The sequence below is a fragment of the Vulpes lagopus genome, chromosome X, assembly GCF_018345385.1.
Source record: "Vulpes lagopus strain Blue_001 chromosome X, ASM1834538v1, whole genome shotgun sequence".
Classification (NCBI taxonomy): Eukaryota; Metazoa; Chordata; class Mammalia; order Carnivora; family Canidae; genus Vulpes; species Vulpes lagopus.
In genome coordinates this window covers 55,455,365-55,477,202 of record NC_054848.1, presented here as the reverse complement: position 1 = coordinate 55,477,202, position 21,838 = coordinate 55,455,365, and the positions used below count along the sequence as shown (strand labels likewise).

General features: G+C 50.6%; 1 protein-coding gene across 1 annotated transcript; it reads left to right on the top strand.

Annotated features, from left to right (window-relative positions):
- The first annotated feature begins 18,944 nt into the window (after window positions 1-18,944).
- CXCR3 (C-X-C motif chemokine receptor 3) lies at window positions 18,945-21,045 on the top strand. The gene has a single exon (XM_041741503.1). It carries the CDS (start codon window positions 19,430-19,432, stop codon window positions 20,552-20,554), a length of 1,125 nt encoding a protein of 374 aa, XP_041597437.1. The 5' UTR covers window positions 18,945-19,429; the 3' UTR covers window positions 20,555-21,045.
- The last annotated feature ends 793 nt before the right edge of the window (window positions 21,046-21,838 follow it).

Below are 21,838 nucleotides of genomic sequence, written 5' to 3'. Positions count from 1 at the left end.
ATAAAACCCGTGGGAGGCTGAATAAGAGTAGAGGTAGAAACTACTGAAATTGAAAGTAACAGTTATACAGTGTCATTTAATCCCCATCACACACTGAGGACACAGAAGATGATAAAACTTGGACAGAAAGAGGTGAAGTAACTGGCGGAGAGTCATGCAACAAAGACATGGTGGAGTTTGGATTTGAACCCAGATCTGTGACTGTGATTTGCCAGCATGAAAGGAACATGGTCCTCTCTGTCAGCTAAGGATGAAGTAACACAGATGGTATGCAGGGAGGCCAAAGTCTCACAGATGGGGACAGGTGAAGGCAGAATTGAGCACAAAGTTAGTTTGAACAATGGAAAAGGGATAAAGAGGGTTTTTGTCTGGGGGCATTGGTTAAGCATCTGCCTCAGGCTCAGGTAGTGATCTCAGGGTCCCAGGATGGAGTCCAGCCTCGGGCTCCCTGCTCAGTGGGGAATCTGCTTCTCCCTCTGCTCCTCCCCACCCCCAGCTAGTGCTCGCTCTCTCTCTCTTTCTCTCTTTCTCAAATTAATTAATTAATTTTTAAAAAGGAGAGTTTCATCTGTATGAACCAGGTTCCGAAAGTTGGGACTTCATTTTTCTTTTTTTTTGGGGGGGGGGGACTTCATTTTTTTATAGCTCTTTTTCTCTGGGCCACTTTACACAAAAGTAATTCTTTGGAGGTTATCCATGTGCAGCACATGACAACTTACAGAGCACTTTCACTTCATCACTTGATGCCTTCATGACAGTCTCTGAGGGTAACCACCATTATTAGGCTCGCTTTCCTGGGGAGAAACAACAGAAGCTCGAAGACTGTGATTTGCCCATGATCACACAGGAAGTGACAGATAAAGGCGTGCAGTCCAGACATGGTGTTGAAAACAGGAGTTACTGTCCTCCCCCACCTCCCAAACCATCCCTTCAGTGTTGAAGAAATCTCTAGCTCTAGCACCTTCAGTCTGAATTGTCTGGGACCAGAAGGAGGTGGTCTAGGCAAAGGAGCAGCCCTGCTTGCCTGAAACTATTATCTATGGAGAGAACTATTGAGACTCTTCGAAAATGACAGAAATACAGACATAACAGCATAGCCTATACCTTCAAAGAACTCATCAGTGGAGGAGAAAGAATTTTTTTTAATATTGTATTTATTTATTTATTCATGAGAGACACAGAGAGAGAGGCAGAGACACAGGCAGAGGAAGAAGCAGGTTCCCTGCAGGGAGCCCGATGCAGAATTTGATCTCGGAACTCCAGGATCATGCCCTGAGCCAAAAGCAGATGCTCAGCCACTGAGCCACCCAGGCGTCCCAAAGAATTGTTTTTAAAATTACAATCCAACATGCTAACTTCCATTTCATCCTGGTAGATGCTGTACTGTGGGATCCCAGAGGAGAAGCAGCCACTACCGCACTGGGCTTTGAAGACCAGCTTGTGGCAGAAAGAGCCTCCTGATGCATAAGAAGGCAATTGAGTTAGGGTACAGCAGATGGGAACAGTGAGCCTAGAGACACAGATAGGAACCCGTGGACCCATTTGGTGAACAAACCTCGCAGTGTGCTTGCAAAACTGGGTCACTGTTAAGAAGCCGGGTCACAGGGCCTTGTGTGGCAAGCTCAGAGCATCAGCCTATTTACAGAGGGTGGTGGAGAAGGGTACTGTAGAGTTCTGAACAGGAAAGTGATGTGATCAGGTTTGTATTCTGAACAATCTTCCATAGAGAGGCAAGAAGCGACCCAGGAAAACCAGAGAGTAGGCTGTTCAGGGTGGACCAGGTGAAAGATGTTGGCTTGAGCCACTCGAGGAGGGCTAGAGAGGACGAAACCTATTTGAGAATATCCTATATGTATATTTTTGAGCACTTGTGCTGGCAGGGTTGAATCATAAAAGATGCACCTGTTTAGCAGATACTGCCCAACAGCTCTCCAAAAATGCTGGCCAATTTATGCAGGCGAGTTCTATAGAGCATCTCTATTTTCCACTCTCCCTTGGTCTTTCTACAGTGCTTTTCCACATACACAGCTCCGTGAAGCAGATCATATTCTCTGATTGTGGATCACAAAACTCAAAAGCTTCATTTTAAGCAGGTGATCTCTCTTAAACTGTGTACCCAAGCTCTTTGGCAAATTGAAAGGTGTGTTTCTTGCTTGTAATTAGTCCCAGATCATAAATCTAGGTATGCAAGAAATATTACCCCCCGCTCTTGTTTTTCGAAATCACCTCAATTTCAATTCTGCACCCCATCTCGGCAGAGTGTTGAGAAAGTCTACCTGAGTCATTCTTGCAGTTCCTGCTTCCCTGAGATCAAGACTAGGTCTTGAAAACTTCCACAGTGCCAGACATCTTAGGGAGCCCCATCTGGTCATCAACTATCTGTCATCTGTAAATTGCCACTAAGGCTTTCACTGCATCTGTCCACAGCTGCTTCCATGGGAAGCTGAGGAAGTCTGCCAGGCAGCTGGGAGCCCTTGTTGTTTCTGTGTGAACTGAGGGGGTGGGGAGGGGGGAGGCACTACACCTTGGGGAATTACCAGCTCCTCAGAGCACTGCTAGGAAGGCAGGGTCCAGGGACCCACAGTGCTCTTTCTCCAACCCTACCAGGCTAAATCCGCTCCCTGAGATACCAAAGTAGTGAAGCAATGAAGAGCAGAGCTGGCTTCGCTTTAGTGGGGTATGAAGAGAAAGAGGATTATACAAGAAGGAAAAATATGCCCATGAGCCTAAGGTGCCTCCAGAGATGAGCTGATTAGCTGCTGAGTGGGTTTATGAAAATTGATATCATATCAGAGTAAAGGGGCATCTGAGTGGCTCAGTGGTTGAGCATCTGCCTTTGGCTCAGGTCGTGATCCTGGGGTCCTGGGATCAAGTCCTGCATCAGGCCCACTGCAGGGAGTTTGCTTCTCCCTCTACCTATGTCTCTGCCTCTCTCTGTGTCTCTCATGAATAAATAAAATAAAATCTTCTAAAAAATAAAAAAATAAACAACTCAAAACAGAGTCTGATTCCACGTTGATTACAGGTCTCACTCCATCCCATAATTGTGGTGGTGGGGGAGAGGGTTGAGAGACATAACAGGTAATGGTTAGTGTATTCTTCTTGGTGATTATAAGTATTCTAACTATTCTAGAACTTTAAAGTTTACACAAACTAGCTTCAAAGCCATCATCCCATTTTATCCTCTCAATATACTGAAATGATTGGAGATCTTGGGGTTCATGTGATATTCTATATGTGAAGAATGCACTGCCTATCATAAAAAGGTATCTGTGGTTCTTTGTCCCCCCAAAATGGTTAAAATGGTAAGTTTTGTGTAATTTCTAAAATGAGAAAAAATAGCAAATGCCTGCTAGATTGATCTCCCCGGGGAGCATAGGGAGATTAGAAAGCCCTGGATAGATACACCACAGAGAAAGGAAAGAGTATTCCTCTTTGGCAGCCCCAACCTCAAGAAAAGAGCTTGTGTATCCTTTGTGAGGCCTTCATATCACTTGGTTTGCACTTCACATTTAATACTTAAAAAAAATATTTTGGCATCAAAAGCATTCACCCTATCATAAAGGCCAGCTTCTCTTTCAGAGAAGAGAGCCAGTGGAGTTGCTGACAACCCCTGCTCCAACTTCAGCAGTGATGGCAGGGTGGCCCTAGCCTACTGAGCCAGGAGGGAATACAGGCCACTGACCACTGGGACCAGCCCAAGGGTTTGTCCTTTTTATTAAAAAAAATTTTAAATAAACAGCACCTTCCTCTTTCTTCCTGGAAAGTCTTGGGGGCTCTCTGTTGCTTGCCTATGTCCCCCCAGCCTTGGCCCTGGAGTCTCCATCTGGGGGCTGAGTTCTTGAACATCGGTGGCTCCAGCCATGCTTTCTGCTTTCTTTCTTTTTTTTCTCTCTCTTCTTTTTTTTTCTCTTTTTTTCTCTTTTTTTCTGCTTTCTTTCTGCACCTCACACTTGCTTGAGCATCGCCTCCCCAGCCCACCCCCACACTCCTTACTCCCCCCAGGCAGCTAGCTAGTGTTCCTGGCACTTTCGCATCCTTATTATCTCACGGAGAAGGTCAAGAGGGTGAATAATTGGTGTCAACACTGTGAACTTTGTTACTACTCTTAAAGATAATATTCATTAACAGCAGTGTTTGAAATCTGCATCTCCTCAACACTATGTATGGTCTAGTGGTTTTCCACTCTTGCTATGTATTACAATTACCTGGAGGGCTCTTGAAAACCATCCATACCCAGACATCCTCCCCAGGCTAATTAAATGAGAAGCACAGTGCAGTCATTACTCTCCATCAGGCATAATTACCTCTTCACATCTTTGTAAGCCATGGATCCCAGTCCTTGACCCACAAAAAGAATTAGCAGGAGAGCTTGGTGGATCCCTCCCATGCTGAGGAGGGACTGACAATCTGTAGTATCCTTTTAAATTTTGGAGGAGTTGTTTCTTCCTTTAACTCCTATCTCTGCCTCCCTTCTTTCTAAAAGCACGTTTTTCTCAAGTCACTATTTTTCTAACTGTACTCTACAGTCATAGCAGGGGAGTTGCAGAAAACCATAGGGTTCCCAAAGATCCGTCTGGTCCTAAACCCTGGAACCCATGGATGTTATATTACTTTCTTGTTTGGAGATGAGGTTTTTACAATGTAATTAAGTTAGAAATTTTGAGATGAGGAGACTATCCTAGATTATCTTGAGTGGGCATCAAATGCCATCATAAGTGTCATTATAAGAGAGAGACAGAGGAAGATTGGACCCACAGAAGAGGGGGCCATGTGAAGGTGGAGGCAAAGATTGGAGTGATATGGTCACAAGCCACCAGAAGCTGGAAGAGGCAAAAAATGGATTCTCCCCTAGGGCCTCGGGAGGGAGTGTGGCCCTGCTGACACCTTGACTTTGAACTTTGGGCCTTTGGAATGTGGGAGAATAAATTTCTGTTGTTCCATGTAGTTCCACCTCCATGTGGCCATTTGTTATGGTGGCCCAAGGAAGCTGATATGGTGACCAAACAAGTTTGATAACTCTTGTCTTTATAACAGTTCCTATGCTAACAAGCATTGTTAGCCCTGGACAAATGCTCCCCTAGAACGTGCCTTGTGCTAGGTCACAGGCTAGCCAGCGTTGCAGGCTCTGTGTGTGCAAGACCTTTATGCACGAGTTACAGCCGTACACAGATACATCATGTGTCTACCCTTTCAGGACCTACTATGCATTCATTTATAAACTCATTCAATAAATGCTTATGAGCACCTACCATGTGTCAGAAATTACTCAAGCCACGAAGCATATAGTGATTTAAAAAGCAAAAATAAGGGCACCTTGGTGGCTCAGTTGGTTGAGCGTCTGACTCTTGGCTCAGGTTGTGATCTCATGGGTCCTGAGATCGAGCCCCCAGTCAGGCTCCGCCCTCAGCCAGAGTCGGCTTCGATATTCTCTCTCTCTCTCTCTCTCTCTCTCTGACCCTCACTCTTGCTCTTGCTCTTGCTCGCTCTCAAATAAATAAATCTTTAAAAATAAAGAAACAGTGAACATAAAAACAATAAAAATAAAGAGTGAAAATCATGTCTCTTGTGAAAAGTATATTCTAATGAAACAGTCAATAAATAAAGAAGCAAACAAATAGCACATGGTTATTAATGCTAGGAAGAACATAAAAATGAGCTAAAAAGGTAGAGAGGGATGGGGTGGCTCCTTTAGAGAGGGTAGCAGAGAAGGCCAAGCATTTCACCAGGTGATTACCTAAATTAATCGCATGCAGTCCTCTCAAGAACCATGTCAGCTTTGCCATGTGTGGTACGTATTATCTCCATTTTTCAGATGAGGAAACTGAGGCCAGGGCAGTGAAGTGACTCGCCCAGATAATCCAGCTATCAAGTGGCTAATATGGGATTGAAACCCAGTCTTGGGGGGCGCCTGGGTTGCTCAGCGGTTGAGCTGTCTGCCTTCGGCTCGGGGCATGATCCTGGAGTCTCGGGATCGAGTACAGGGATTGAGTCCCGCATCGGGCTCCCTGCGTGGAGGCTGCTTCTTCCTCTGCCTTTCTCTCTCTGTGTGTCTCTCATAAATAAATAAATAAAATCTAAAAAAGAAAGAAAGAAAGAAACTGAGGCTTGACGGACACCACGGCCCACACATAAGGTCCATTTACTAGTAGTATGCTACAGATCGTCTGTACTCAGTGGGACCGCCACTGAGATCCTCCAGAGCTTGCCTTGGCCTCTCTATACCAGTGGAATGAACAGTTCCAAGGGTGAGAAGACTGGAGATCAGATGGTGAGGAGCACTCCTCTCAGAGACTTGCCCCACAGAATTCCTCCAGTCTCTTTCTGTGTCAGAAAGGTAGGCACGGAGTACTGGAGCTTCCTGCTTTCTCCCCTGGTTGTTCTCAGCTCTCCTTTCTGTCCTACCCCAACAGCTGGGGCCCTCAGGGCAGGGCCATGGGATCCAGATAAAGGGAGTCTTTCATTTTCATGGCTTCATGATTCTGCTGCACTTCTGGGTCCTAGATGGCATGGGTAGGACTTGAGCAGAGGCCAGCCAAACCTTGGAAACAGTGGGGTATGCTAGCAGCAGCAGGTGGCCCACTTTGGCTAGGATATAGGATGTGTTGGGGCCAGGCGGGAAGGGAAACTCCTCAAGATGGTGGATACCCCAAAATGGCTGAGGTTCCTGTCACCACCTCCACTTGGGACATCAATGGACCAATGACCTGCTGACAGCTTGACGCAGACCCTTAGACCTCTCCTTTGGACTTCCCCAACCGAACCCAATGCCCTTCAAACCCCAGAGGAGGAAGTCACCTTTGACTGGCCTAATTGCAATCCTTCCTTTGCATAGTGAGGGTCACTCTGGTTGGATTGCAATCCTTCCTTTGCATATGAGCCAACCAATAGGAAACCGTTCTGCCTTACAACGTTATGTAAACCCCCTACCACCTTGTCTTGGCGCGACTTCCCCGACTCACTCTTTCCCCCCCCGTGAGTCGTGGGACCTCGCCCGAGGGTGCCTGCAATAAAATCTGCTCTTGGACCCTCGCTTGCCCTGGCGGTCTCATTTCCATTTAGTTACTAAAAAACCTAACAGGATGCCCAAAGCAGAGGTAAAGAATAAGGCTGGGCAGGAAGCTGGCACCAGATCACAGAACAGCCTTCACTCTCTGGGCTAGTGTTGGCCAAAGCAGACAACACATGTCTCAGGATAGTAATAGCAGTGACAGGATTGGGCATTACATGAGAAAGTAGAGGTTTCTTGCCAATAGGTTGGAGTACAAAGAGACTAAACATATCTCCTTTTTTTTTTTTTTAAAGATTTACTTATTTATTTGACATGGGGGTGGGCGGGAAGCTCAAGCAGACTCCCCACTGAGCATAAAGCCCAATGCAGGGCTCATCCCAAGACCCATGAGATCATGACCTGAGCCAAAATCTAGAGTTGGATGCTTAATTAACCAGCTGCACCACCCAAGCACCCCTAAACAGATCTCTGCCAGACTTCCTAGACTTCACATGAGGGCAGAGGACAAGCCGAGAAGCCACTGTGGATGCCATCTTTGCGGTAAAGGTGGACAGAGACCCCCTAGAGGCAGGCTGGGCTCGGGGTGGTCAATCAGTGCTGTGGACTCCAGCTCTGAATCACCTTCTGTCCCCTCCCTGCCACCCCATTTCAGCTAACATTCCCTCCAACCTGTTTCCCTGCACCTACTTCCCCTGAAAACCTCACTCCTCTTCCAATTCACTTCCTGACCCCACCACCTCCCTTCCCCTCACCCCTCCCATCTTGGGCCTCTTCAGAGGCAAGTGCTCTTGCCTCTCCAGCTATACTAGAAGCTACAGTAACTTATAGATGCTCTGGGTAGTCATGTGAAAGACCTCTATTCCTGAGCAAATATGCTAAAAATTCATCTGAATTCCACAGAGGGTTTGTCCTAAGGTATCCTCCAAAACAATCTAGAATTTTTTAAAATACCATTTGCCTTTTTTTTTTTAGACCCAGACAGGCTCAGCTTTGAGCTTTACCACACTGTTGGTTTCCATAGCAACCACTCCTGGTTCCCTGGTTCCAGACTCCTGTCCTTCATCTCCTGTGCTGGCACCCAGCTGTGAAATGCCAGAGGCAGCTTGCTCCCCAGTTCCAGAAAGGGGCCCTGCCTTGGTTCCCCCCCACCCCAGTTCCCGCACTGGCTTAGCCACTCTGGGACCTTGGCTGGGGATTTGCATAATGAGCAGCACAATGGCCCTTCCACCAGGCCCAGCTAGGAGGGTGGGGGTGGTCAGCTTCAGGCTGCTCTGCTCCTCTTAAATTCACATGATGACCTCTTCAAACCTGAGGCAGTAGAGGAGGGTGGTTAAAAGTGTGGTCTTTGAAGCCAGACTGCTTGGTTTGAAATCCAGGCTCTGCTGCTTATTGCTTATTAGTCGTTTAACCACGGCAAGTTACTTATTTGTGTCTGATTCCTCATCTTTAAAATAGGAATTTAAATAGAACCTATGTGTTTTTCTGTATGTTGGTAAATTGAACACCAATAAAAATTAATTTAAAAAAAAAGAAAACTATGAAGAACCTATGTCAAAGACTTGTGAGGATATGTATGTGTAATGGTGCTTTATGTTTTAAAAGATTTTATTTTATTTTAAATATTTTATTTATTTATTTGAGAGAGAGAGAGACAGAAAGAGCAGAAGCAGGGAGAGAGGCAGATGGAGAAACAAAAGCAGACTCTCCGCTAGCAAGGAGTCCCATACGGGGCTCAAATCCAAGACCCCAAGATCATGACCTGAGCTAAGGCAGAGGCTCAACAGATTGAGCCACCAAGGTGTTCCCTAAAGATTTTGCTTATTTATTCATGAGACACACACACACACACACACACACAGAGGCAGAGACATAGGCAGAGGGAAAAGCAGGTTCCCTGCAAGGAGCCCAATGCGAGACTCAATCCTGGACCCCAGGATCACGCCCCCCCCCCCACCGAGCCAAAGGCAGACACTCAACCATTGAGGCACCCAGGCGTCCCTGTAATGGTGCCTTAAAACAGGACTTGGGGTGCCTGGGTGGCTCAGCCGGTGAAACATCTGCCTTCAGCTCGGGTCATGATCTCAGGGTCCTGGGATCGAGTCCCACATCGGGTTCCTTGCTCAGCAAGGAGTCTGCTTCTCCCTCTCCCTCTGCCTCTGCCTCTGCCTTTCCCCCACCTAATGCTCTCTCTCATTCAATTAAATAAAAATAAATAAATAAATAAATAAATAAATAAATAAATAAATAAATAAAACAGCACCTGGTACGTAGTTCTACCTAAGCGTGACTGATTAATATTGTTGATGGTGCCCATCTGTATCATCATCAAGACATTTTGGCTGAGTCAGCAATTAATGCGGTATTCTGTTAGCAAGGAAACTGTGGGTACCACGGAAACTATTTGGTGTCCCCTCAAGCTCCTTTAAAGGCCTGACCCCTGGAAGCAAGGATGAACTTCCGAGGCCTGTCGCATTCTGCACCCACTGCTCTGAGTAGATGGGTAGGCTCTTTGTCTAGAAGGGATCTCTCACCTCATTACCCATGAAAACTTGGGCACAGGAGTCAAAACTGGCACCCAGGACCCCCGGTCAAAGGCCTGGGCACTTTGACCAATTCTGCAACTCAGGCAGGGCCAAGGCTCAGGCCTCCCAGCCTGGTGTGCCGTATCTCCCTGCAAATGAAGCTGCCCCAATGGGTGTGCCTGGTCCCAAGAGCACCTTGGCAGCCATACCGAGGTGGGTAACTAGCAAGTCACACCTAGTACTAACCACGTTGCTAGGCAGGGTTCTGAGCATCTGTACACATACAGCGTACTGCATCTTTTCATCCACAGAGGAGAACAAAGCACAAAGTGAAATTACCTGCTCAGGGTCACAGGGCCGGTAAATGGCAGAGCCGGGAATCAGATCCAGTCTGTCCCACTGTCCTTGTGCTCACCGCTCTGCCACACTGCCTCACACAAGGCCAGTTCAGCTCTGACCACCGAGCACCAAGCACCAATGCCCTGGCCTGTGCAGATGACTCAGTGCCCAGTTGGAGAGTTATGGGCTCAACACAGAGGAGGCGGGGTCTGGGGATAGCAGCATCTGCACAGGAAAAAGCCCCTGAGGCCAATGCCAGCTCTCTGTTGGGATTTTAGGAAATGTGTGTGGCTAGTTGAGGACTTGCCCAGAAGGCCCAAGAGTCAGGCAGAAACTGACTGATCAGATCAGGCCCATCACCAAGGGGCCTCATGCAGGGTCCCAGGAGGCCAGCTTAAAACACAACTAACTAGGTACCCTCCGAGGTAAGCACCCAGGGAGGGACGTTGGTCAGCCCCGTTTGCTCAGTGGACTACTTCTGGCATGGGCACCAGGGTTTCCAGGGTGCATCTTTTCCTCTTCCTGAGAGCCCAGCAGCAGCCAAGAGCCCTAGCCCAGAGTCCAGGGAGAGCAGCCCTCCTGACAGTGACCTCTCCCAGTTTGGCGGGCCTTTCATTTAGGAAAGACAATCCCAGGCTTTCAGCCAGTGACAGCCTCTGAAGGACACACTCCCCAATTCCCCGTCTTCAGCGCCTCTGAGCCCAGGACAGTGTGGCCTGAAAGCCTCAGGCACAGTCTATGTTCTCTGGGGGGTGCTGAGCAGCTTCAAGAAGAGCAGGCCCCATTTCCCTTCCTGGTTCAAAAGGCCTCGGGGAGGGGAGGGGGAGGTTGGGAGGGAGTCAGGGCTGAGAGGTCACAGGTAGCCAGGCAGAGGGAAAAGGGAAGAAGCCCAGGATTGGGGAAGTAAAGAGAGCCTGCCCCCCACCCCCCAGCAGAGCGGTGAGCAGCGGTGGGGAGCTGGGAAGCTGCGGTGCACATACCATGACAAGAAAAAGGGCTGCAGCAGCACTGGGGCCCTCCGCGGGGTCTGCTCCTGTGTGGAAGCGGGCAAAGCCTGTGACTCCGCGGCTAGACAGTTCAACACCCTCATCCCCTGGTGCTTGCCCCACACTGGGAACAGGCACAACCACTGGGCCGGCCTCTACGGACGTCTGGAGTGGGATGGCTTCTTCAGCACGACTGTCACCAACCCTGAGCCCATGGGCAAGCAGGGCCGCGTTCTCCACCCTGAGCAGCACCGCGTCGTGAGCGTGCGGGAGTGCGCCCGTTCCCAGGGCTTCCCGGATACCTACCGGCTGTTTGGCAACATCCTAGATAAGCACCGACAGGTGGGGAATGCTGTGCCACCGCCCCTGGCCAAAGCCATCGGCTTGGAGATCAAGCGCTGTATGTTGGCCAAAGCTCGAGAGAGTGCCTCAGTTAAAACCAAGGAGGAGGAAACTGCTTAAGGACTAGTTTTGCCCTCCCGTCGCCCTTGTTTCTGGCACCAGGGATCCCCAACATGCACTGATGTTGTATTTCTAACATGTCAAAATCTGTCAGTTCAAATGTGTCGTTCACAGTGTTTGTGGCCTTGGCTGACATGGAGCTGTTCTGTGAGGTTTGCTTATCAACTAATGACTTAGTGATCAAACTGTGCAGTTCTTTGTGCATTCTGGATTTTAAAAGTTTTTTATTATGCGTTATATCAAATCTACCACTGTATGAGTGGAAATTAAGACTTTATGTAGTTTTTATATGTTGTAATATTTCTTCAAATAAATCTCTCCTTTTTTTCCTAAATAAAATGAGAATTTTATTAAAGATATTTATCTTATACAACAAGAATAAAATCAATTTGCACTGCTGGTCCGGCATCCAATTACAATAACATTAAAATATACTGTTTATGTGCAGGTGGGGCCATTTCTCTTTTCAGATTGGTCAATGAGGAGAACACCACAGTGCACTTCTTTCAGAACATTGGCTTGGTGGCTGGACATGGAGGAGAGCATTTTTATTGTCAATCAATGCCAATCAATTCTGAGCCTTGATGTTAAATAGGGATTTTTTTTCCAGTTTAGCAGCATTTTATTTTATTTTATTTTTTTAATAATAAATTTATTTTTTATTGGTGTTCAATTTACCAACATACAGAATAACACCCAGTGCTCATCCCGTCAAGTGCCCCCCTCAGTGCCAGTCACCCATTCACCCCCACCCCCCGCCCTCCTCCCCTTCCACCACCCCTAGTTCATTTCCCAGAGTTAGGAGTCTTTATGTTCTGTCTCCCTTTCTGATATTTCCCACACATTTCTTCTCCCTTCCCTTATATTCCCTTTCACTATTATTTATATTCCCCAAATGAATGAGAACATGGAGGGATGGAGGGGGCGGTGCTGCTGGGCAAGGCCGCTGGGCCACAGCCAGGAACCCTTATTCCCAGGCAGCCTCCGCCCCCACTTTTCTTCCCTCAAAGTTTCTAAGCTGGTCTCCGGAATAGCATCTGACACCAAACCCATCCTGCTTGAGGAAGATTCCTTCAGTAACTTTCATTTCGATGTGGTATCAGACTTGGAGAAAAGTTGCAAAAGTACAAAGAACCCCCTTACACATGTATCAGCAATTATCTGCCAGTTGCCTGGTTTGCTTGATCCCTGCCTCACCTTCTCTCGCTCTGCCTGTTTGTCTTCCAAGTCCTGGGTAAGAAAGTTGAAGTCGTGATCGCCCCTTACCCTTAAAATATCTCAGTGCACATATCCCACAGACTTTTTTTTTATCACATTGTCGAAATCTACAAAATAGCATGGGCCATAGTCAAATCTCTGGGCCATAGTCAAATTTTGCCTATCGTCTCAGATTTTTAGCTTAATTTTTAAAAAGATTTTATTTATTTATTCATGAGACACACACACACAGAGAGAGAGAGAGGCAGAGACACAGGTAGAGGGAGAAGCAGGCTCCATGCAGGGAGCCTGATGTGGGACTCAATCCCGGGACCCCAGGATCAGGCCCTGGGCTGAAGGCGGCGCTAAACCGCTGAGCCACGTGGGCTGCTCATAGCTTAATTTTTTTAAAAGACTGTTTATTCATGAGAGATGCAGAAAGTGAGGCAGAGACATAGGCAGAGGGAGAAGCAGGTTCCCTAAGGGGAACCCGATGCAAGACTCGATCCCAGGGCCCCAGGATCATGACCCAAGCTAAAGGCAGATGCTCAACCACTGAGCCACCCAGGAGCCCCAGTGTTTAGCTTAATTTTATTTTCCTTTTGGATGGCTTCTTACTCATTCAGCTAACACATGAATACGGTCTCTGTGTGAACCATTAAGATAAGGCCAAAGTGGTCCTCTTGGAACACCTTGATCCCAGTCCCTTATACCTTAAAAGGTATTATAGTGTGATGAGCAAAGGTGGGGGGTCTCTGCCACTTGCTGGTCATGTGGCTTTGAATGAGCTCCTTAAACTTCGTGTCTCTGTCATTTGTAAAACAGGGATGATAAGAGCCATAGTGTCAAAGTTACTACATAGTTACAGCTATTAAATTAAATCATCCCAATAAAGCTCTCAGAATAGTGCCTGGCACATAGTTACATCATCAGTAAATGTCAGCTGTTCTTCTTAACCTGGTTCACCTTACTCCATGGGGCAACCCAAGGGAATGCAACGACCAAACATTGGGCCCACCCATGACTTTGTTCCAAGGGGTAGTCCAGCTCACCAGTGTGGAGGGACATCCCCCCAGTTCTCTATGGGAGCAACTGGAACTTGACAACCCATCAAGATCAGGTTTCCATAACCAGATTTGTGCGCATCAGCAACATTGCCACTTGTACTGGACAAGCCTGGGCTGAGGTGGGTGTCGTCCCGGGTGTAGGGTGGTGGAAACAGATGCATGCTGACCCCCTACATGGGGAACTTTCCAGGCCAGGCCTTCCAGGGCTGGCCTGCTGTGGGATGGAGATTTCTAGGAGCAACACAGACTCTCCTGGGGACATTGTGAAAAGTGTCTGGCACTTAGCAGATTTTTGCTTAGTCCTCCAGGCCTCTCATCATGGAGATTCTGATATTTCTTCTCCCTGGTAAGAGGGGAGGAGCAGGGCAAGATGAATGGGGATGTGGTGAGCTTTACCAAAGCATACTCTAGGACACAAGATGCCTGTTGGGACTGTGTAGTGAGTAAGGCATGGCTCTTAGAGGAACCAGTCCCTGGGCAGCAGTGTGCTTTGGTGGGGGCAGGGGAGCAGGCATCTCCAGCCCCAGCAGTCAGAATAGTGTATCAGAAAGCAGCCTAGATAGGAAACTTGTCACACTCCCAGCATGGGACAAGTCACTTTACCTCTCTGAACCACCATCTCCATTCTTTAGAAGAGATCATGTGGGGGCACCTGGGTGGCTTAGTGGGTTGAGTGTCAACTCTTGGTTTCAGCTCAGGTCATCATCTCAGGGCCATGAGGTCGAGCCCCACGTTGGGCTCCATGCTGAGCCTCAAGATTCTCCCTCTCTGGCTCATTCTAAAAAAATAAAAATAAAGAGATCATGTATATGGAAGTAAAAGTCTTGCTGAATGGAAGCTATTTTCATGCACCAGTTCCCAGGCACTACTGGCAACAGGATGGTACGAAGGTCACTGTACTTGGGTCCTGATTTCCTTGCCTTGGCACCTACTGTTCCCATCACCTGAACTGCCTTGACAAATGATGGCAACATCCTCCTGCTCTGGTCCCAAAAGGAACAAGGGCCTTGCAGCTTGGGAAATCGCCCTCTTGGGCGTGGAGTGCATACCAGCGCATGGCCCCAGCACTTAAAATGTTCTCAGCTCCCAGTAGGTCTCAGAGCTGCAGGAGGCAGCTGTGGAAGAGGGCCCGAGAGGGGGATCCCAGTCCCTGGGCCTCCCTGTGACTTAAACTCTTCTTCTTTGGAGAGAAGGGCCAGTGGAAGTCCCAGCCCCATCTGGGGGCAGACCCACACTCCTTTGTGGGGCTAGTTAGGCCTCTTCTTAACCACGTGTTATTCTTAACCCACGTGTTAAGAAAGGCCCTGCCACAGCCAAGGCCATAATCGAACCCCACAAGAAGCCAGGGCCTCACTGAGCCCACTTGTCTGACAGCTAGGGGCTTTGGAACCAGGGGCAGGGTGTGGGGGCATGGCATTGTGAAGCTGCAGGAGGGAGGCTGTGAGGCAGCAGACACTGAAGGGGAGGAAGAAACGGCCCCTTTCCCTGGCTGGCCCAAATGAGAGCTGTAGAAGCCTTCCTTCCTGTGAGGGCCTGGGCCCAGGGCTCAGACCTCTGAGCCTCCCATCTCCCCAAACCACAGCCCAGAGGTGTGAAAGAAAGAAAAAAACAGGGGGATGGGTGGCAGAGAAGAGACAGGTGCACATTTCACACCTTGACCGCAGGTGGGGCCCGGAACAGCTTTGCTCTGAGTAACTTCCTCCTGAAGCTTCCCCACTGGCTGCTCAGGAGGGCAAAAGCAGGAGGGCACAGCTAGCAAAACTCTGAGTGTGGGCGTTCCCCCCCCATCAGCCCCTGCCCCACTCCAGCTAGATGGGTGCCCCCAAGGGCTGGACCTGCCTCTGACCTGCTGTGGGGGCCCGCTCGGGGCAGGAGGGGACCAAGGTAGAGGGGCAGGCAAGGCTTTGGCCAGGCACTATGGCCAAGGCACTTCTGAGGCATCTGAGTGGCGACATGGAACAGGAGCCTACCATGGCCCTGCCATCCTGAGGCCCCTGGAGAGGCTGATTTGGAAAGTGACCAGAAGGAGGAGGAACCTGCTGCTCACCAGGCACCTACTGGGTGCCACGCACCTCCATGTACCATTCACAGTCCACACAGCAACCCTCCCACGTGGGGACTGTGTATATCTGTACTTTTCAGATGAGGAACCTGGGGCAGAGAAGCAAAATGATTTGCCTGAGTTTACATGGCATGGAAGCCTTTCTGGAGGCCAAATCCTTGCCCCCCACCCCCACACACACACCACGCACACACCCTCTACCACCACCGCATGCCCCACAAGGCAGCACACTCTATCCCGGGGCTCCCTTGACCTGAGAGGCTCCCAGTCACTCCTTTACGTGTGTGGCCAACATCCCTCTCAACTCGGCGTTCTCCGCCAGGCTCCTATCACGTGCTGGGCCCTGGAAGGGACCTTCCAAACTCAGTGAGCTCCATTGAGCTCAGTTAATCTTAGAACCACCCTGATGGAGGGACCAGCACAAAACAGCTCTGTCCCTTGTCCAAGGTCCCACAGATCACACAGGTGGGGATCATTGTCCCCATGTGCCCAATGGGGACTGGGGCATAGGAAAGGGACCAGGAATCCCTAGACTTTTAAATTTCACACAGACCAGTGACTTTCCAACCTCGACGCAGAGCCACCCCACCCCAGGCGGTCGTCCACTTGGGCCAACACAAGCTATCTTCAGGTCTATTGGCTATTTCTTCTGCCATTTCATAAAGAAAAGATCCCTTTAATACCCGAAAGGGGATGAAGGACATCTGCGCAGAACACAAGACCTGCTGTTAAGTGGAACAGACAGAGGTTTTTGTCATCCTCACTTCTTTCACATGTAAAACCCTGTGAGTGGAAACTCTTCATAGGCCGGCAGCCAGAAACTGTGGTCCCAGCTCCGAGCCTCCCTCCTCACTATGCAGGAAGTCCGGTGCCAAGTCCTACATCTTAAGTGTCGAGGTACCTGGACTCACCAATTCTGTCCACTTGTGCTTCTCCTGGCATCCGTCAGGCCCTCAGTTCCCTGTGGCCCAGAACTTGCAGCTGACAAGCTCTTTAGAGCAACGATTAAGTCACATCTTCTGTCCACAGAAAGTGGGGAAGGGGCTCACTCTCTTGCCATGGATGCTGTTTACAGCTTTCCCTCAAAATCAGGAGGGCCCAACCTCTTACCCAACCATATTCTTATCCCTCTCGCCCCAGAAGCGACTGCTCTTGTGAATTTTTAGGATCTCCAGTCCCTGTCTTATTTTTTAAATTTTTTTTTTTGTGAAGATTCTCATTTTTTGAAGTAACCTCTCCACCCAACGTGGGGGCTCGAACTCACAGCCCCGAGACCAAGAGCTGTGTGTTCCACCTACTGAGCCAGCCAGGTGCTCCTCCAGCCCTGGTTTGAAACTCCTAGAACAAACAGCTGCATCCCAAACAACACGGTATTGCTTCATATGTGTGGTTTCTAGAATTTACGTAAGTGGTATCCAACTCTACATGATATTATGCAACTGGCCTTTTCCACCATGTTGTCATTGGATTTTTCCAGCTGTGGCCACATCAAAATATATAGCTTTGGGTCATTTGTTTTTAACTGCATGAGTATATCTCAGTTTACCCACTGAAAAACACCAAAGGCAGTGGGATGAGTGGTAAAGAGAGAGGAAGCCGTGGTTTCATTCCCACCACACAGCCTTAATTGTTGGGTCTGCTGAAGGGTCTCTCCCCATTCTGGACTAACCATGGGGATAACCGCCCACCTCACAGGGGAGTTGTGTGGTTTAAGTGAGGCTGTGTCAGAGAAAGCGCCTAAAGCACTGTCTAGCATATACCAGGCTCATGCCTAGTAGGTAGTTCCCTTTCTTGGTCCCCTGGTGATTAGTGGGGTGGGGCAATAGTGGAGTACTAGTTTCAGTGTGATGGACTGCTTTGAAATATTTTCATTTTGGGGAGCTGCCCAGGTGGCTCAGTCGACTGGGCGTCTGCCTTCGGCTCGAGTCATGGTCTTGGGGTCCTAGGGATTGAGCCCCAGTGTCATGGGCTCCCTGCTCTGCAGGGAGCCTGCTTCTCCCTCTCCTCTGGCCCTTCCCCTCCTGCTTGGGCTCACGCTTTCCCTCTCTCTCTCAAATAAATAAATAAAACCTTTAAAAATAAATGAACAAAATAAATTTCATTTATTTATTTTTTTTAAAGATTTATTTATATTTTTATTTATGATAGACACACACAGAGAGAGAAAGAGGCAGAGACACAGGAGGAGGGAGAAGCAGGCTCCATGCCGGGAGCCCGATGTGGGACTCGATCCTGGGACTCAATCCCGGGACTCCAGGATCACGCCCTGAGGCACCCAGGGATCCCCTCATTTTCATTTTTAAAGACAGTTAAGCTCTTTTGCAGCCTTAAGACGATTAGCAATGCAATCTGCAACTTTGCACGGATCTGCTCCAGCCTGGGTCTGAGGAGCACAAGTTCCAGTGCACTGAGCATTGACTCTCCCAATGCAGGAGAAGCAGCTTCTGCCCCACTGGCAGGAGGGCTGCCCTCCACTTCCCAGACTCCGCTGCTCCTTCAAATATCTCCCCGCAGAGGACCTGCCCTTCCCCATGGCCCCAGCCTTTTGGGTCCCAGGCTTGTGACCAATTACTCCAGAACAGCTTCCCCTGGCCCAGGCAGAGGATGACTGGAATGAGAACTCTCGGGGCCTCGGGTCTGAGATCTGGTACAGACAACCCCATGGAAGAGGTTGCTACCGAGAATCATGTGAAACCCTCACTTCCTCTGTGTAGTGTAGGTTCCTGACCACAAGCACCAAAGCAGAGGGGGCAGGCGGCACACAGCCCTACAGCCAGAGTACCAGCCCAGCCATGGTCCCTGAGGTGAGTGCTGCTGCCCAGGGGTCCGGTGCACAGCTTAGAGTAGAGACACTAGGGGAACGTCATTCAGAACACTAGGTGAAAGTCAGGGCTGGCCCATGAGCCAGGGCCACCTGAGGGCTGCGTGAGTAGATAGAAAAGGCAGGGGTGGTGGCCGAAGGAGCCCCGGGACAGGGAATTGGGAACCCACCTTGGCCCCCCACTTATGTATGACCACAGGCGAGTCCCCTTTCCTGTCTGGCTTTGGTGCCTCATCTGCAGAAAGCGGGAGGTAGAGGCTTACCACTGGATGGCCTCTAAGGCTTCCTTCAGCAATGACTTGGAACTTACTCTTCCATGAGGGACCAAATTGACACGGAGAAGGCTTGCAGCCCGGGGAGGGGGCAGCTTTGCAGGGTCACGGGGTAAGGAATATTTCCACTAGAGCTTGGTGGGGGAGCCCCCAGTGGGTGGCAGATGGCCTCGGAGTTTGGGAAGGGAAGAATGGGAGCAAAAAGCACGTGATTGGGGGGGGTGCTTCTGTGTAGAGGCCCCATAGGGGCAGGAAGTTGGGGGTCCCCAGGCAAGGACTAAGGAGGGAAGTGGAGGGCCAGTGGCTGACTGGGAGGGGGGACTGGAGGGAGGCGCCTGGGGAGGAAGGTAGTAAAACTAGGTGTGGCCCGGAAAACAGAAGGGCTAGCTGGCCAACCAGGAAGAGCCAGGAGAGAGGAGAGGGGGCAGAGAAGGCTCTTGACCTGGGAGGGAAGCCCTCTCTGGGGCCCACAATCCCTGGGCTGATGGGATGGCCCAAGACGGTGAGAGAGAAGGGTGGCGGTGGTAAGGGTGGTCCAAGGCTGGGCAGACCCGAGTTCAGTAAAGGCAAAGCCTTGGAAGAAAGGCAGGGACGGTTCCAGGGGATGGCCCAGGCCTGGGGCCTGCTTTCGCAGAGGAGCCCCTCAGAGCCACTGCGCTCCAAGCAGCAAGGAGCACCGCCAGGCCTTCATGCAGTGCGCCCCGCGCCTCCCTCCACAGATGAGTGAACGCCAGGTGTTCCAAGCCTCGGAGCTCACCTACCTCCTGGAGAACTGTAGCTCCTCCTACGACTATGCCGAGAATGAGAGCGACTCCTGTTGTGCCTCCCCGCCTTGCCCGCAGGACATCAGCCTGAACTTTGACCGTGCCTTCCTGCCCGCCCTGTATGGCCTCCTCTTCCTGCTGGGGCTTCTGGGCAACAGCGCTGTGGCAGCAGTGCTGCTGAGTCAGCGGGCGGCGCGGAGCAGCACCGACACCTTCCTGCTCCACCTGGCCGTGGCCGACATGCTGCTAGTGCTCACGCTGCCCCTGTGGGCGGTGGATACTGCCGTCCAGTGGGTCTTCGGATCAGGCCTCTGCAAGGTGGCCGGGGCCCTGTTCAACATCAACTTCTATGCGGGGGCCCTCCTGCTCGCCTGCATCAGCTTTGACCGGTACCTGAGCATCGTGCACGCCACGCAGCTTTACCGCCGGGGCCCCCCAGCCCGCGTGACCCTCACCTGTGTGGTCGTCTGGGGGCTCTGCCTCTTCTTTGCCATCCCAGATTTCATTTTCCTGTCAGCCAAACGCGACGAGCGCCTCAATGCCATGCATTGTCAGTACAACTTCCCGCAGGTGGGCCGCACGGCCCTGCGTGGGCTGCAGCTCGTTGCTGGCTTCCTACTGCCCTTGCTGGTCATGGCCTACTGCTATGCCCGCATCCTGGCCGTGCTGCTGGTCTCCAGGGGCCAGCGGCGCCTGCGGGCCATGCGGCTGGTTGTGGTGGTCGTGGTGGCCTTTGCCCTCTGCTGGACCCCCTACCACCTAGTGGTACTGGTAGACACCCTCATGGACCTGGGGGCCTTGGACCGCAACTGTGGCCGAGAAAGCCGTGTGGATGTGGCCAAGTCTGTCACCTCAGGCCTGGGCTATATGCACTGCTGCCTCAACCCACTGCTCTACGCCTTTGTGGGTGTCAAGTTCCGAGAGCGAATGTGGACGCTACTCCTGCGCCTGGGCTGCCCCGACCATAGAGGGCACCAGCGGCATCCAACATCGTCCCGCCGGGAGTCATCCTGGTCCGAGACCACAGAGGCCTCCTACTCCGGCTTGTGAGGCTGTAGTGGGGAGGAGGGGGCGGCCTCTCCTTTCACTGAGCAGCCTGGCTGCCTACCCCCACCCTCCAGGTTCCTCCCTCCTTCTCCCTGTTGCCTTACTCCTCAAGCTGCCCCTGGGATTCTCCAGCAGCCCCAGCACCCCTGGTTCTCCTGGGGGGGCCACGCCCTCAACCCCCGCTAGCTCTAGGAGCTACGCCATTGCTGCTCCTTAGCTGCCAAGCCCCACTGCCGTTCCAGAAAGCACCCCACTGCTGCCTTGGGGCCCCACCGCCCTTCTTATCCAGTTACCAGACCTTGGCCTTTCCCGGCTCAGGAAGTATGAAGCCAACAGCATAGCAGAGGCTGCCCCTATGGGAACTTGGCCCAGCCCTCCCCCAAACTCAGCAGCAACTGTAGCTGTGGTCCCCAAGATCTCTGTAGTTGCTCCATGTTTAATTGTCATGTCTAAAATTCTGCTTACGACTTTTCAATAAACATGATTGTTGGGACCAGGGAGGTCAGTCGTACATCATTACATCATTAGAGCCACCCCGGCACACAAACTTCAGGGATGCATTTCCTGTTCTCCTTGCCTGGCCCTAGGGCTGTGCCAGCCAGCGCCGCTGCTTGTGTTCACAGCTATGTTGAGCCTCCTCTCTGCCCTCCTGGGTACTCTTGCCCCTTTCAGGGAAGCACCCAGGTGCATGGGTGTGGGCTAACAGTTACCGGACCTGCCAGACTCTGTTTAGGCATGATTTGGGGCCAGGGCCTTCAGACATGAGTTAAGACAGTCCCCGCACTCCAGAAGCTTCAGCCAGCAGGGATGATGTGGTGAGAAGTAGCAATAAATACCCAACAGCTGAGGCCATGAGGCAAACGTGTAGCACACGGGGAACATGGCGCTCAGAGCCCTGGGGCTGGAACTATTTAGGAAGGCTCCCTGAAGGATGCCTGGGTGGCTCAGTGGTTAAGCATCTGCCTTCGGCTCGGCATGATCCCGGAGTCCCAGTATCGAGTCCTACATCAGGACAATTTTATTTAGATTTTATTTATTCATGAGAGACACAGAGAGAGAGGCAGAGACATAGGCAGAGGGAGAAGCAGGCTCCATGCAGGAAGCACTGAGGTGCTTAGGGACAGTCACAAAATCAGGGAGAAACCCAGAACAGTGGAACAGCCCAGAGTGCTCTCACAGACACATTCTGGACAACTTCTGACATCCGGGGTCTTGGACAAAAAGACCTGAGGGTTTGTTCTGTGCTAGGCACAGGCTGCCAATGAATGGACTCCGTTAACCAGTAAA

Bases quoted from the DNA above. Each gene is read 5' to 3' on its own strand.
- CXCR3 (XM_041741503.1), top strand. From the start codon at position 19,430: ATGCAGTGCGCCCCGCGCCTCCCTCCACAGATGAGTGAACGCCAGGTG.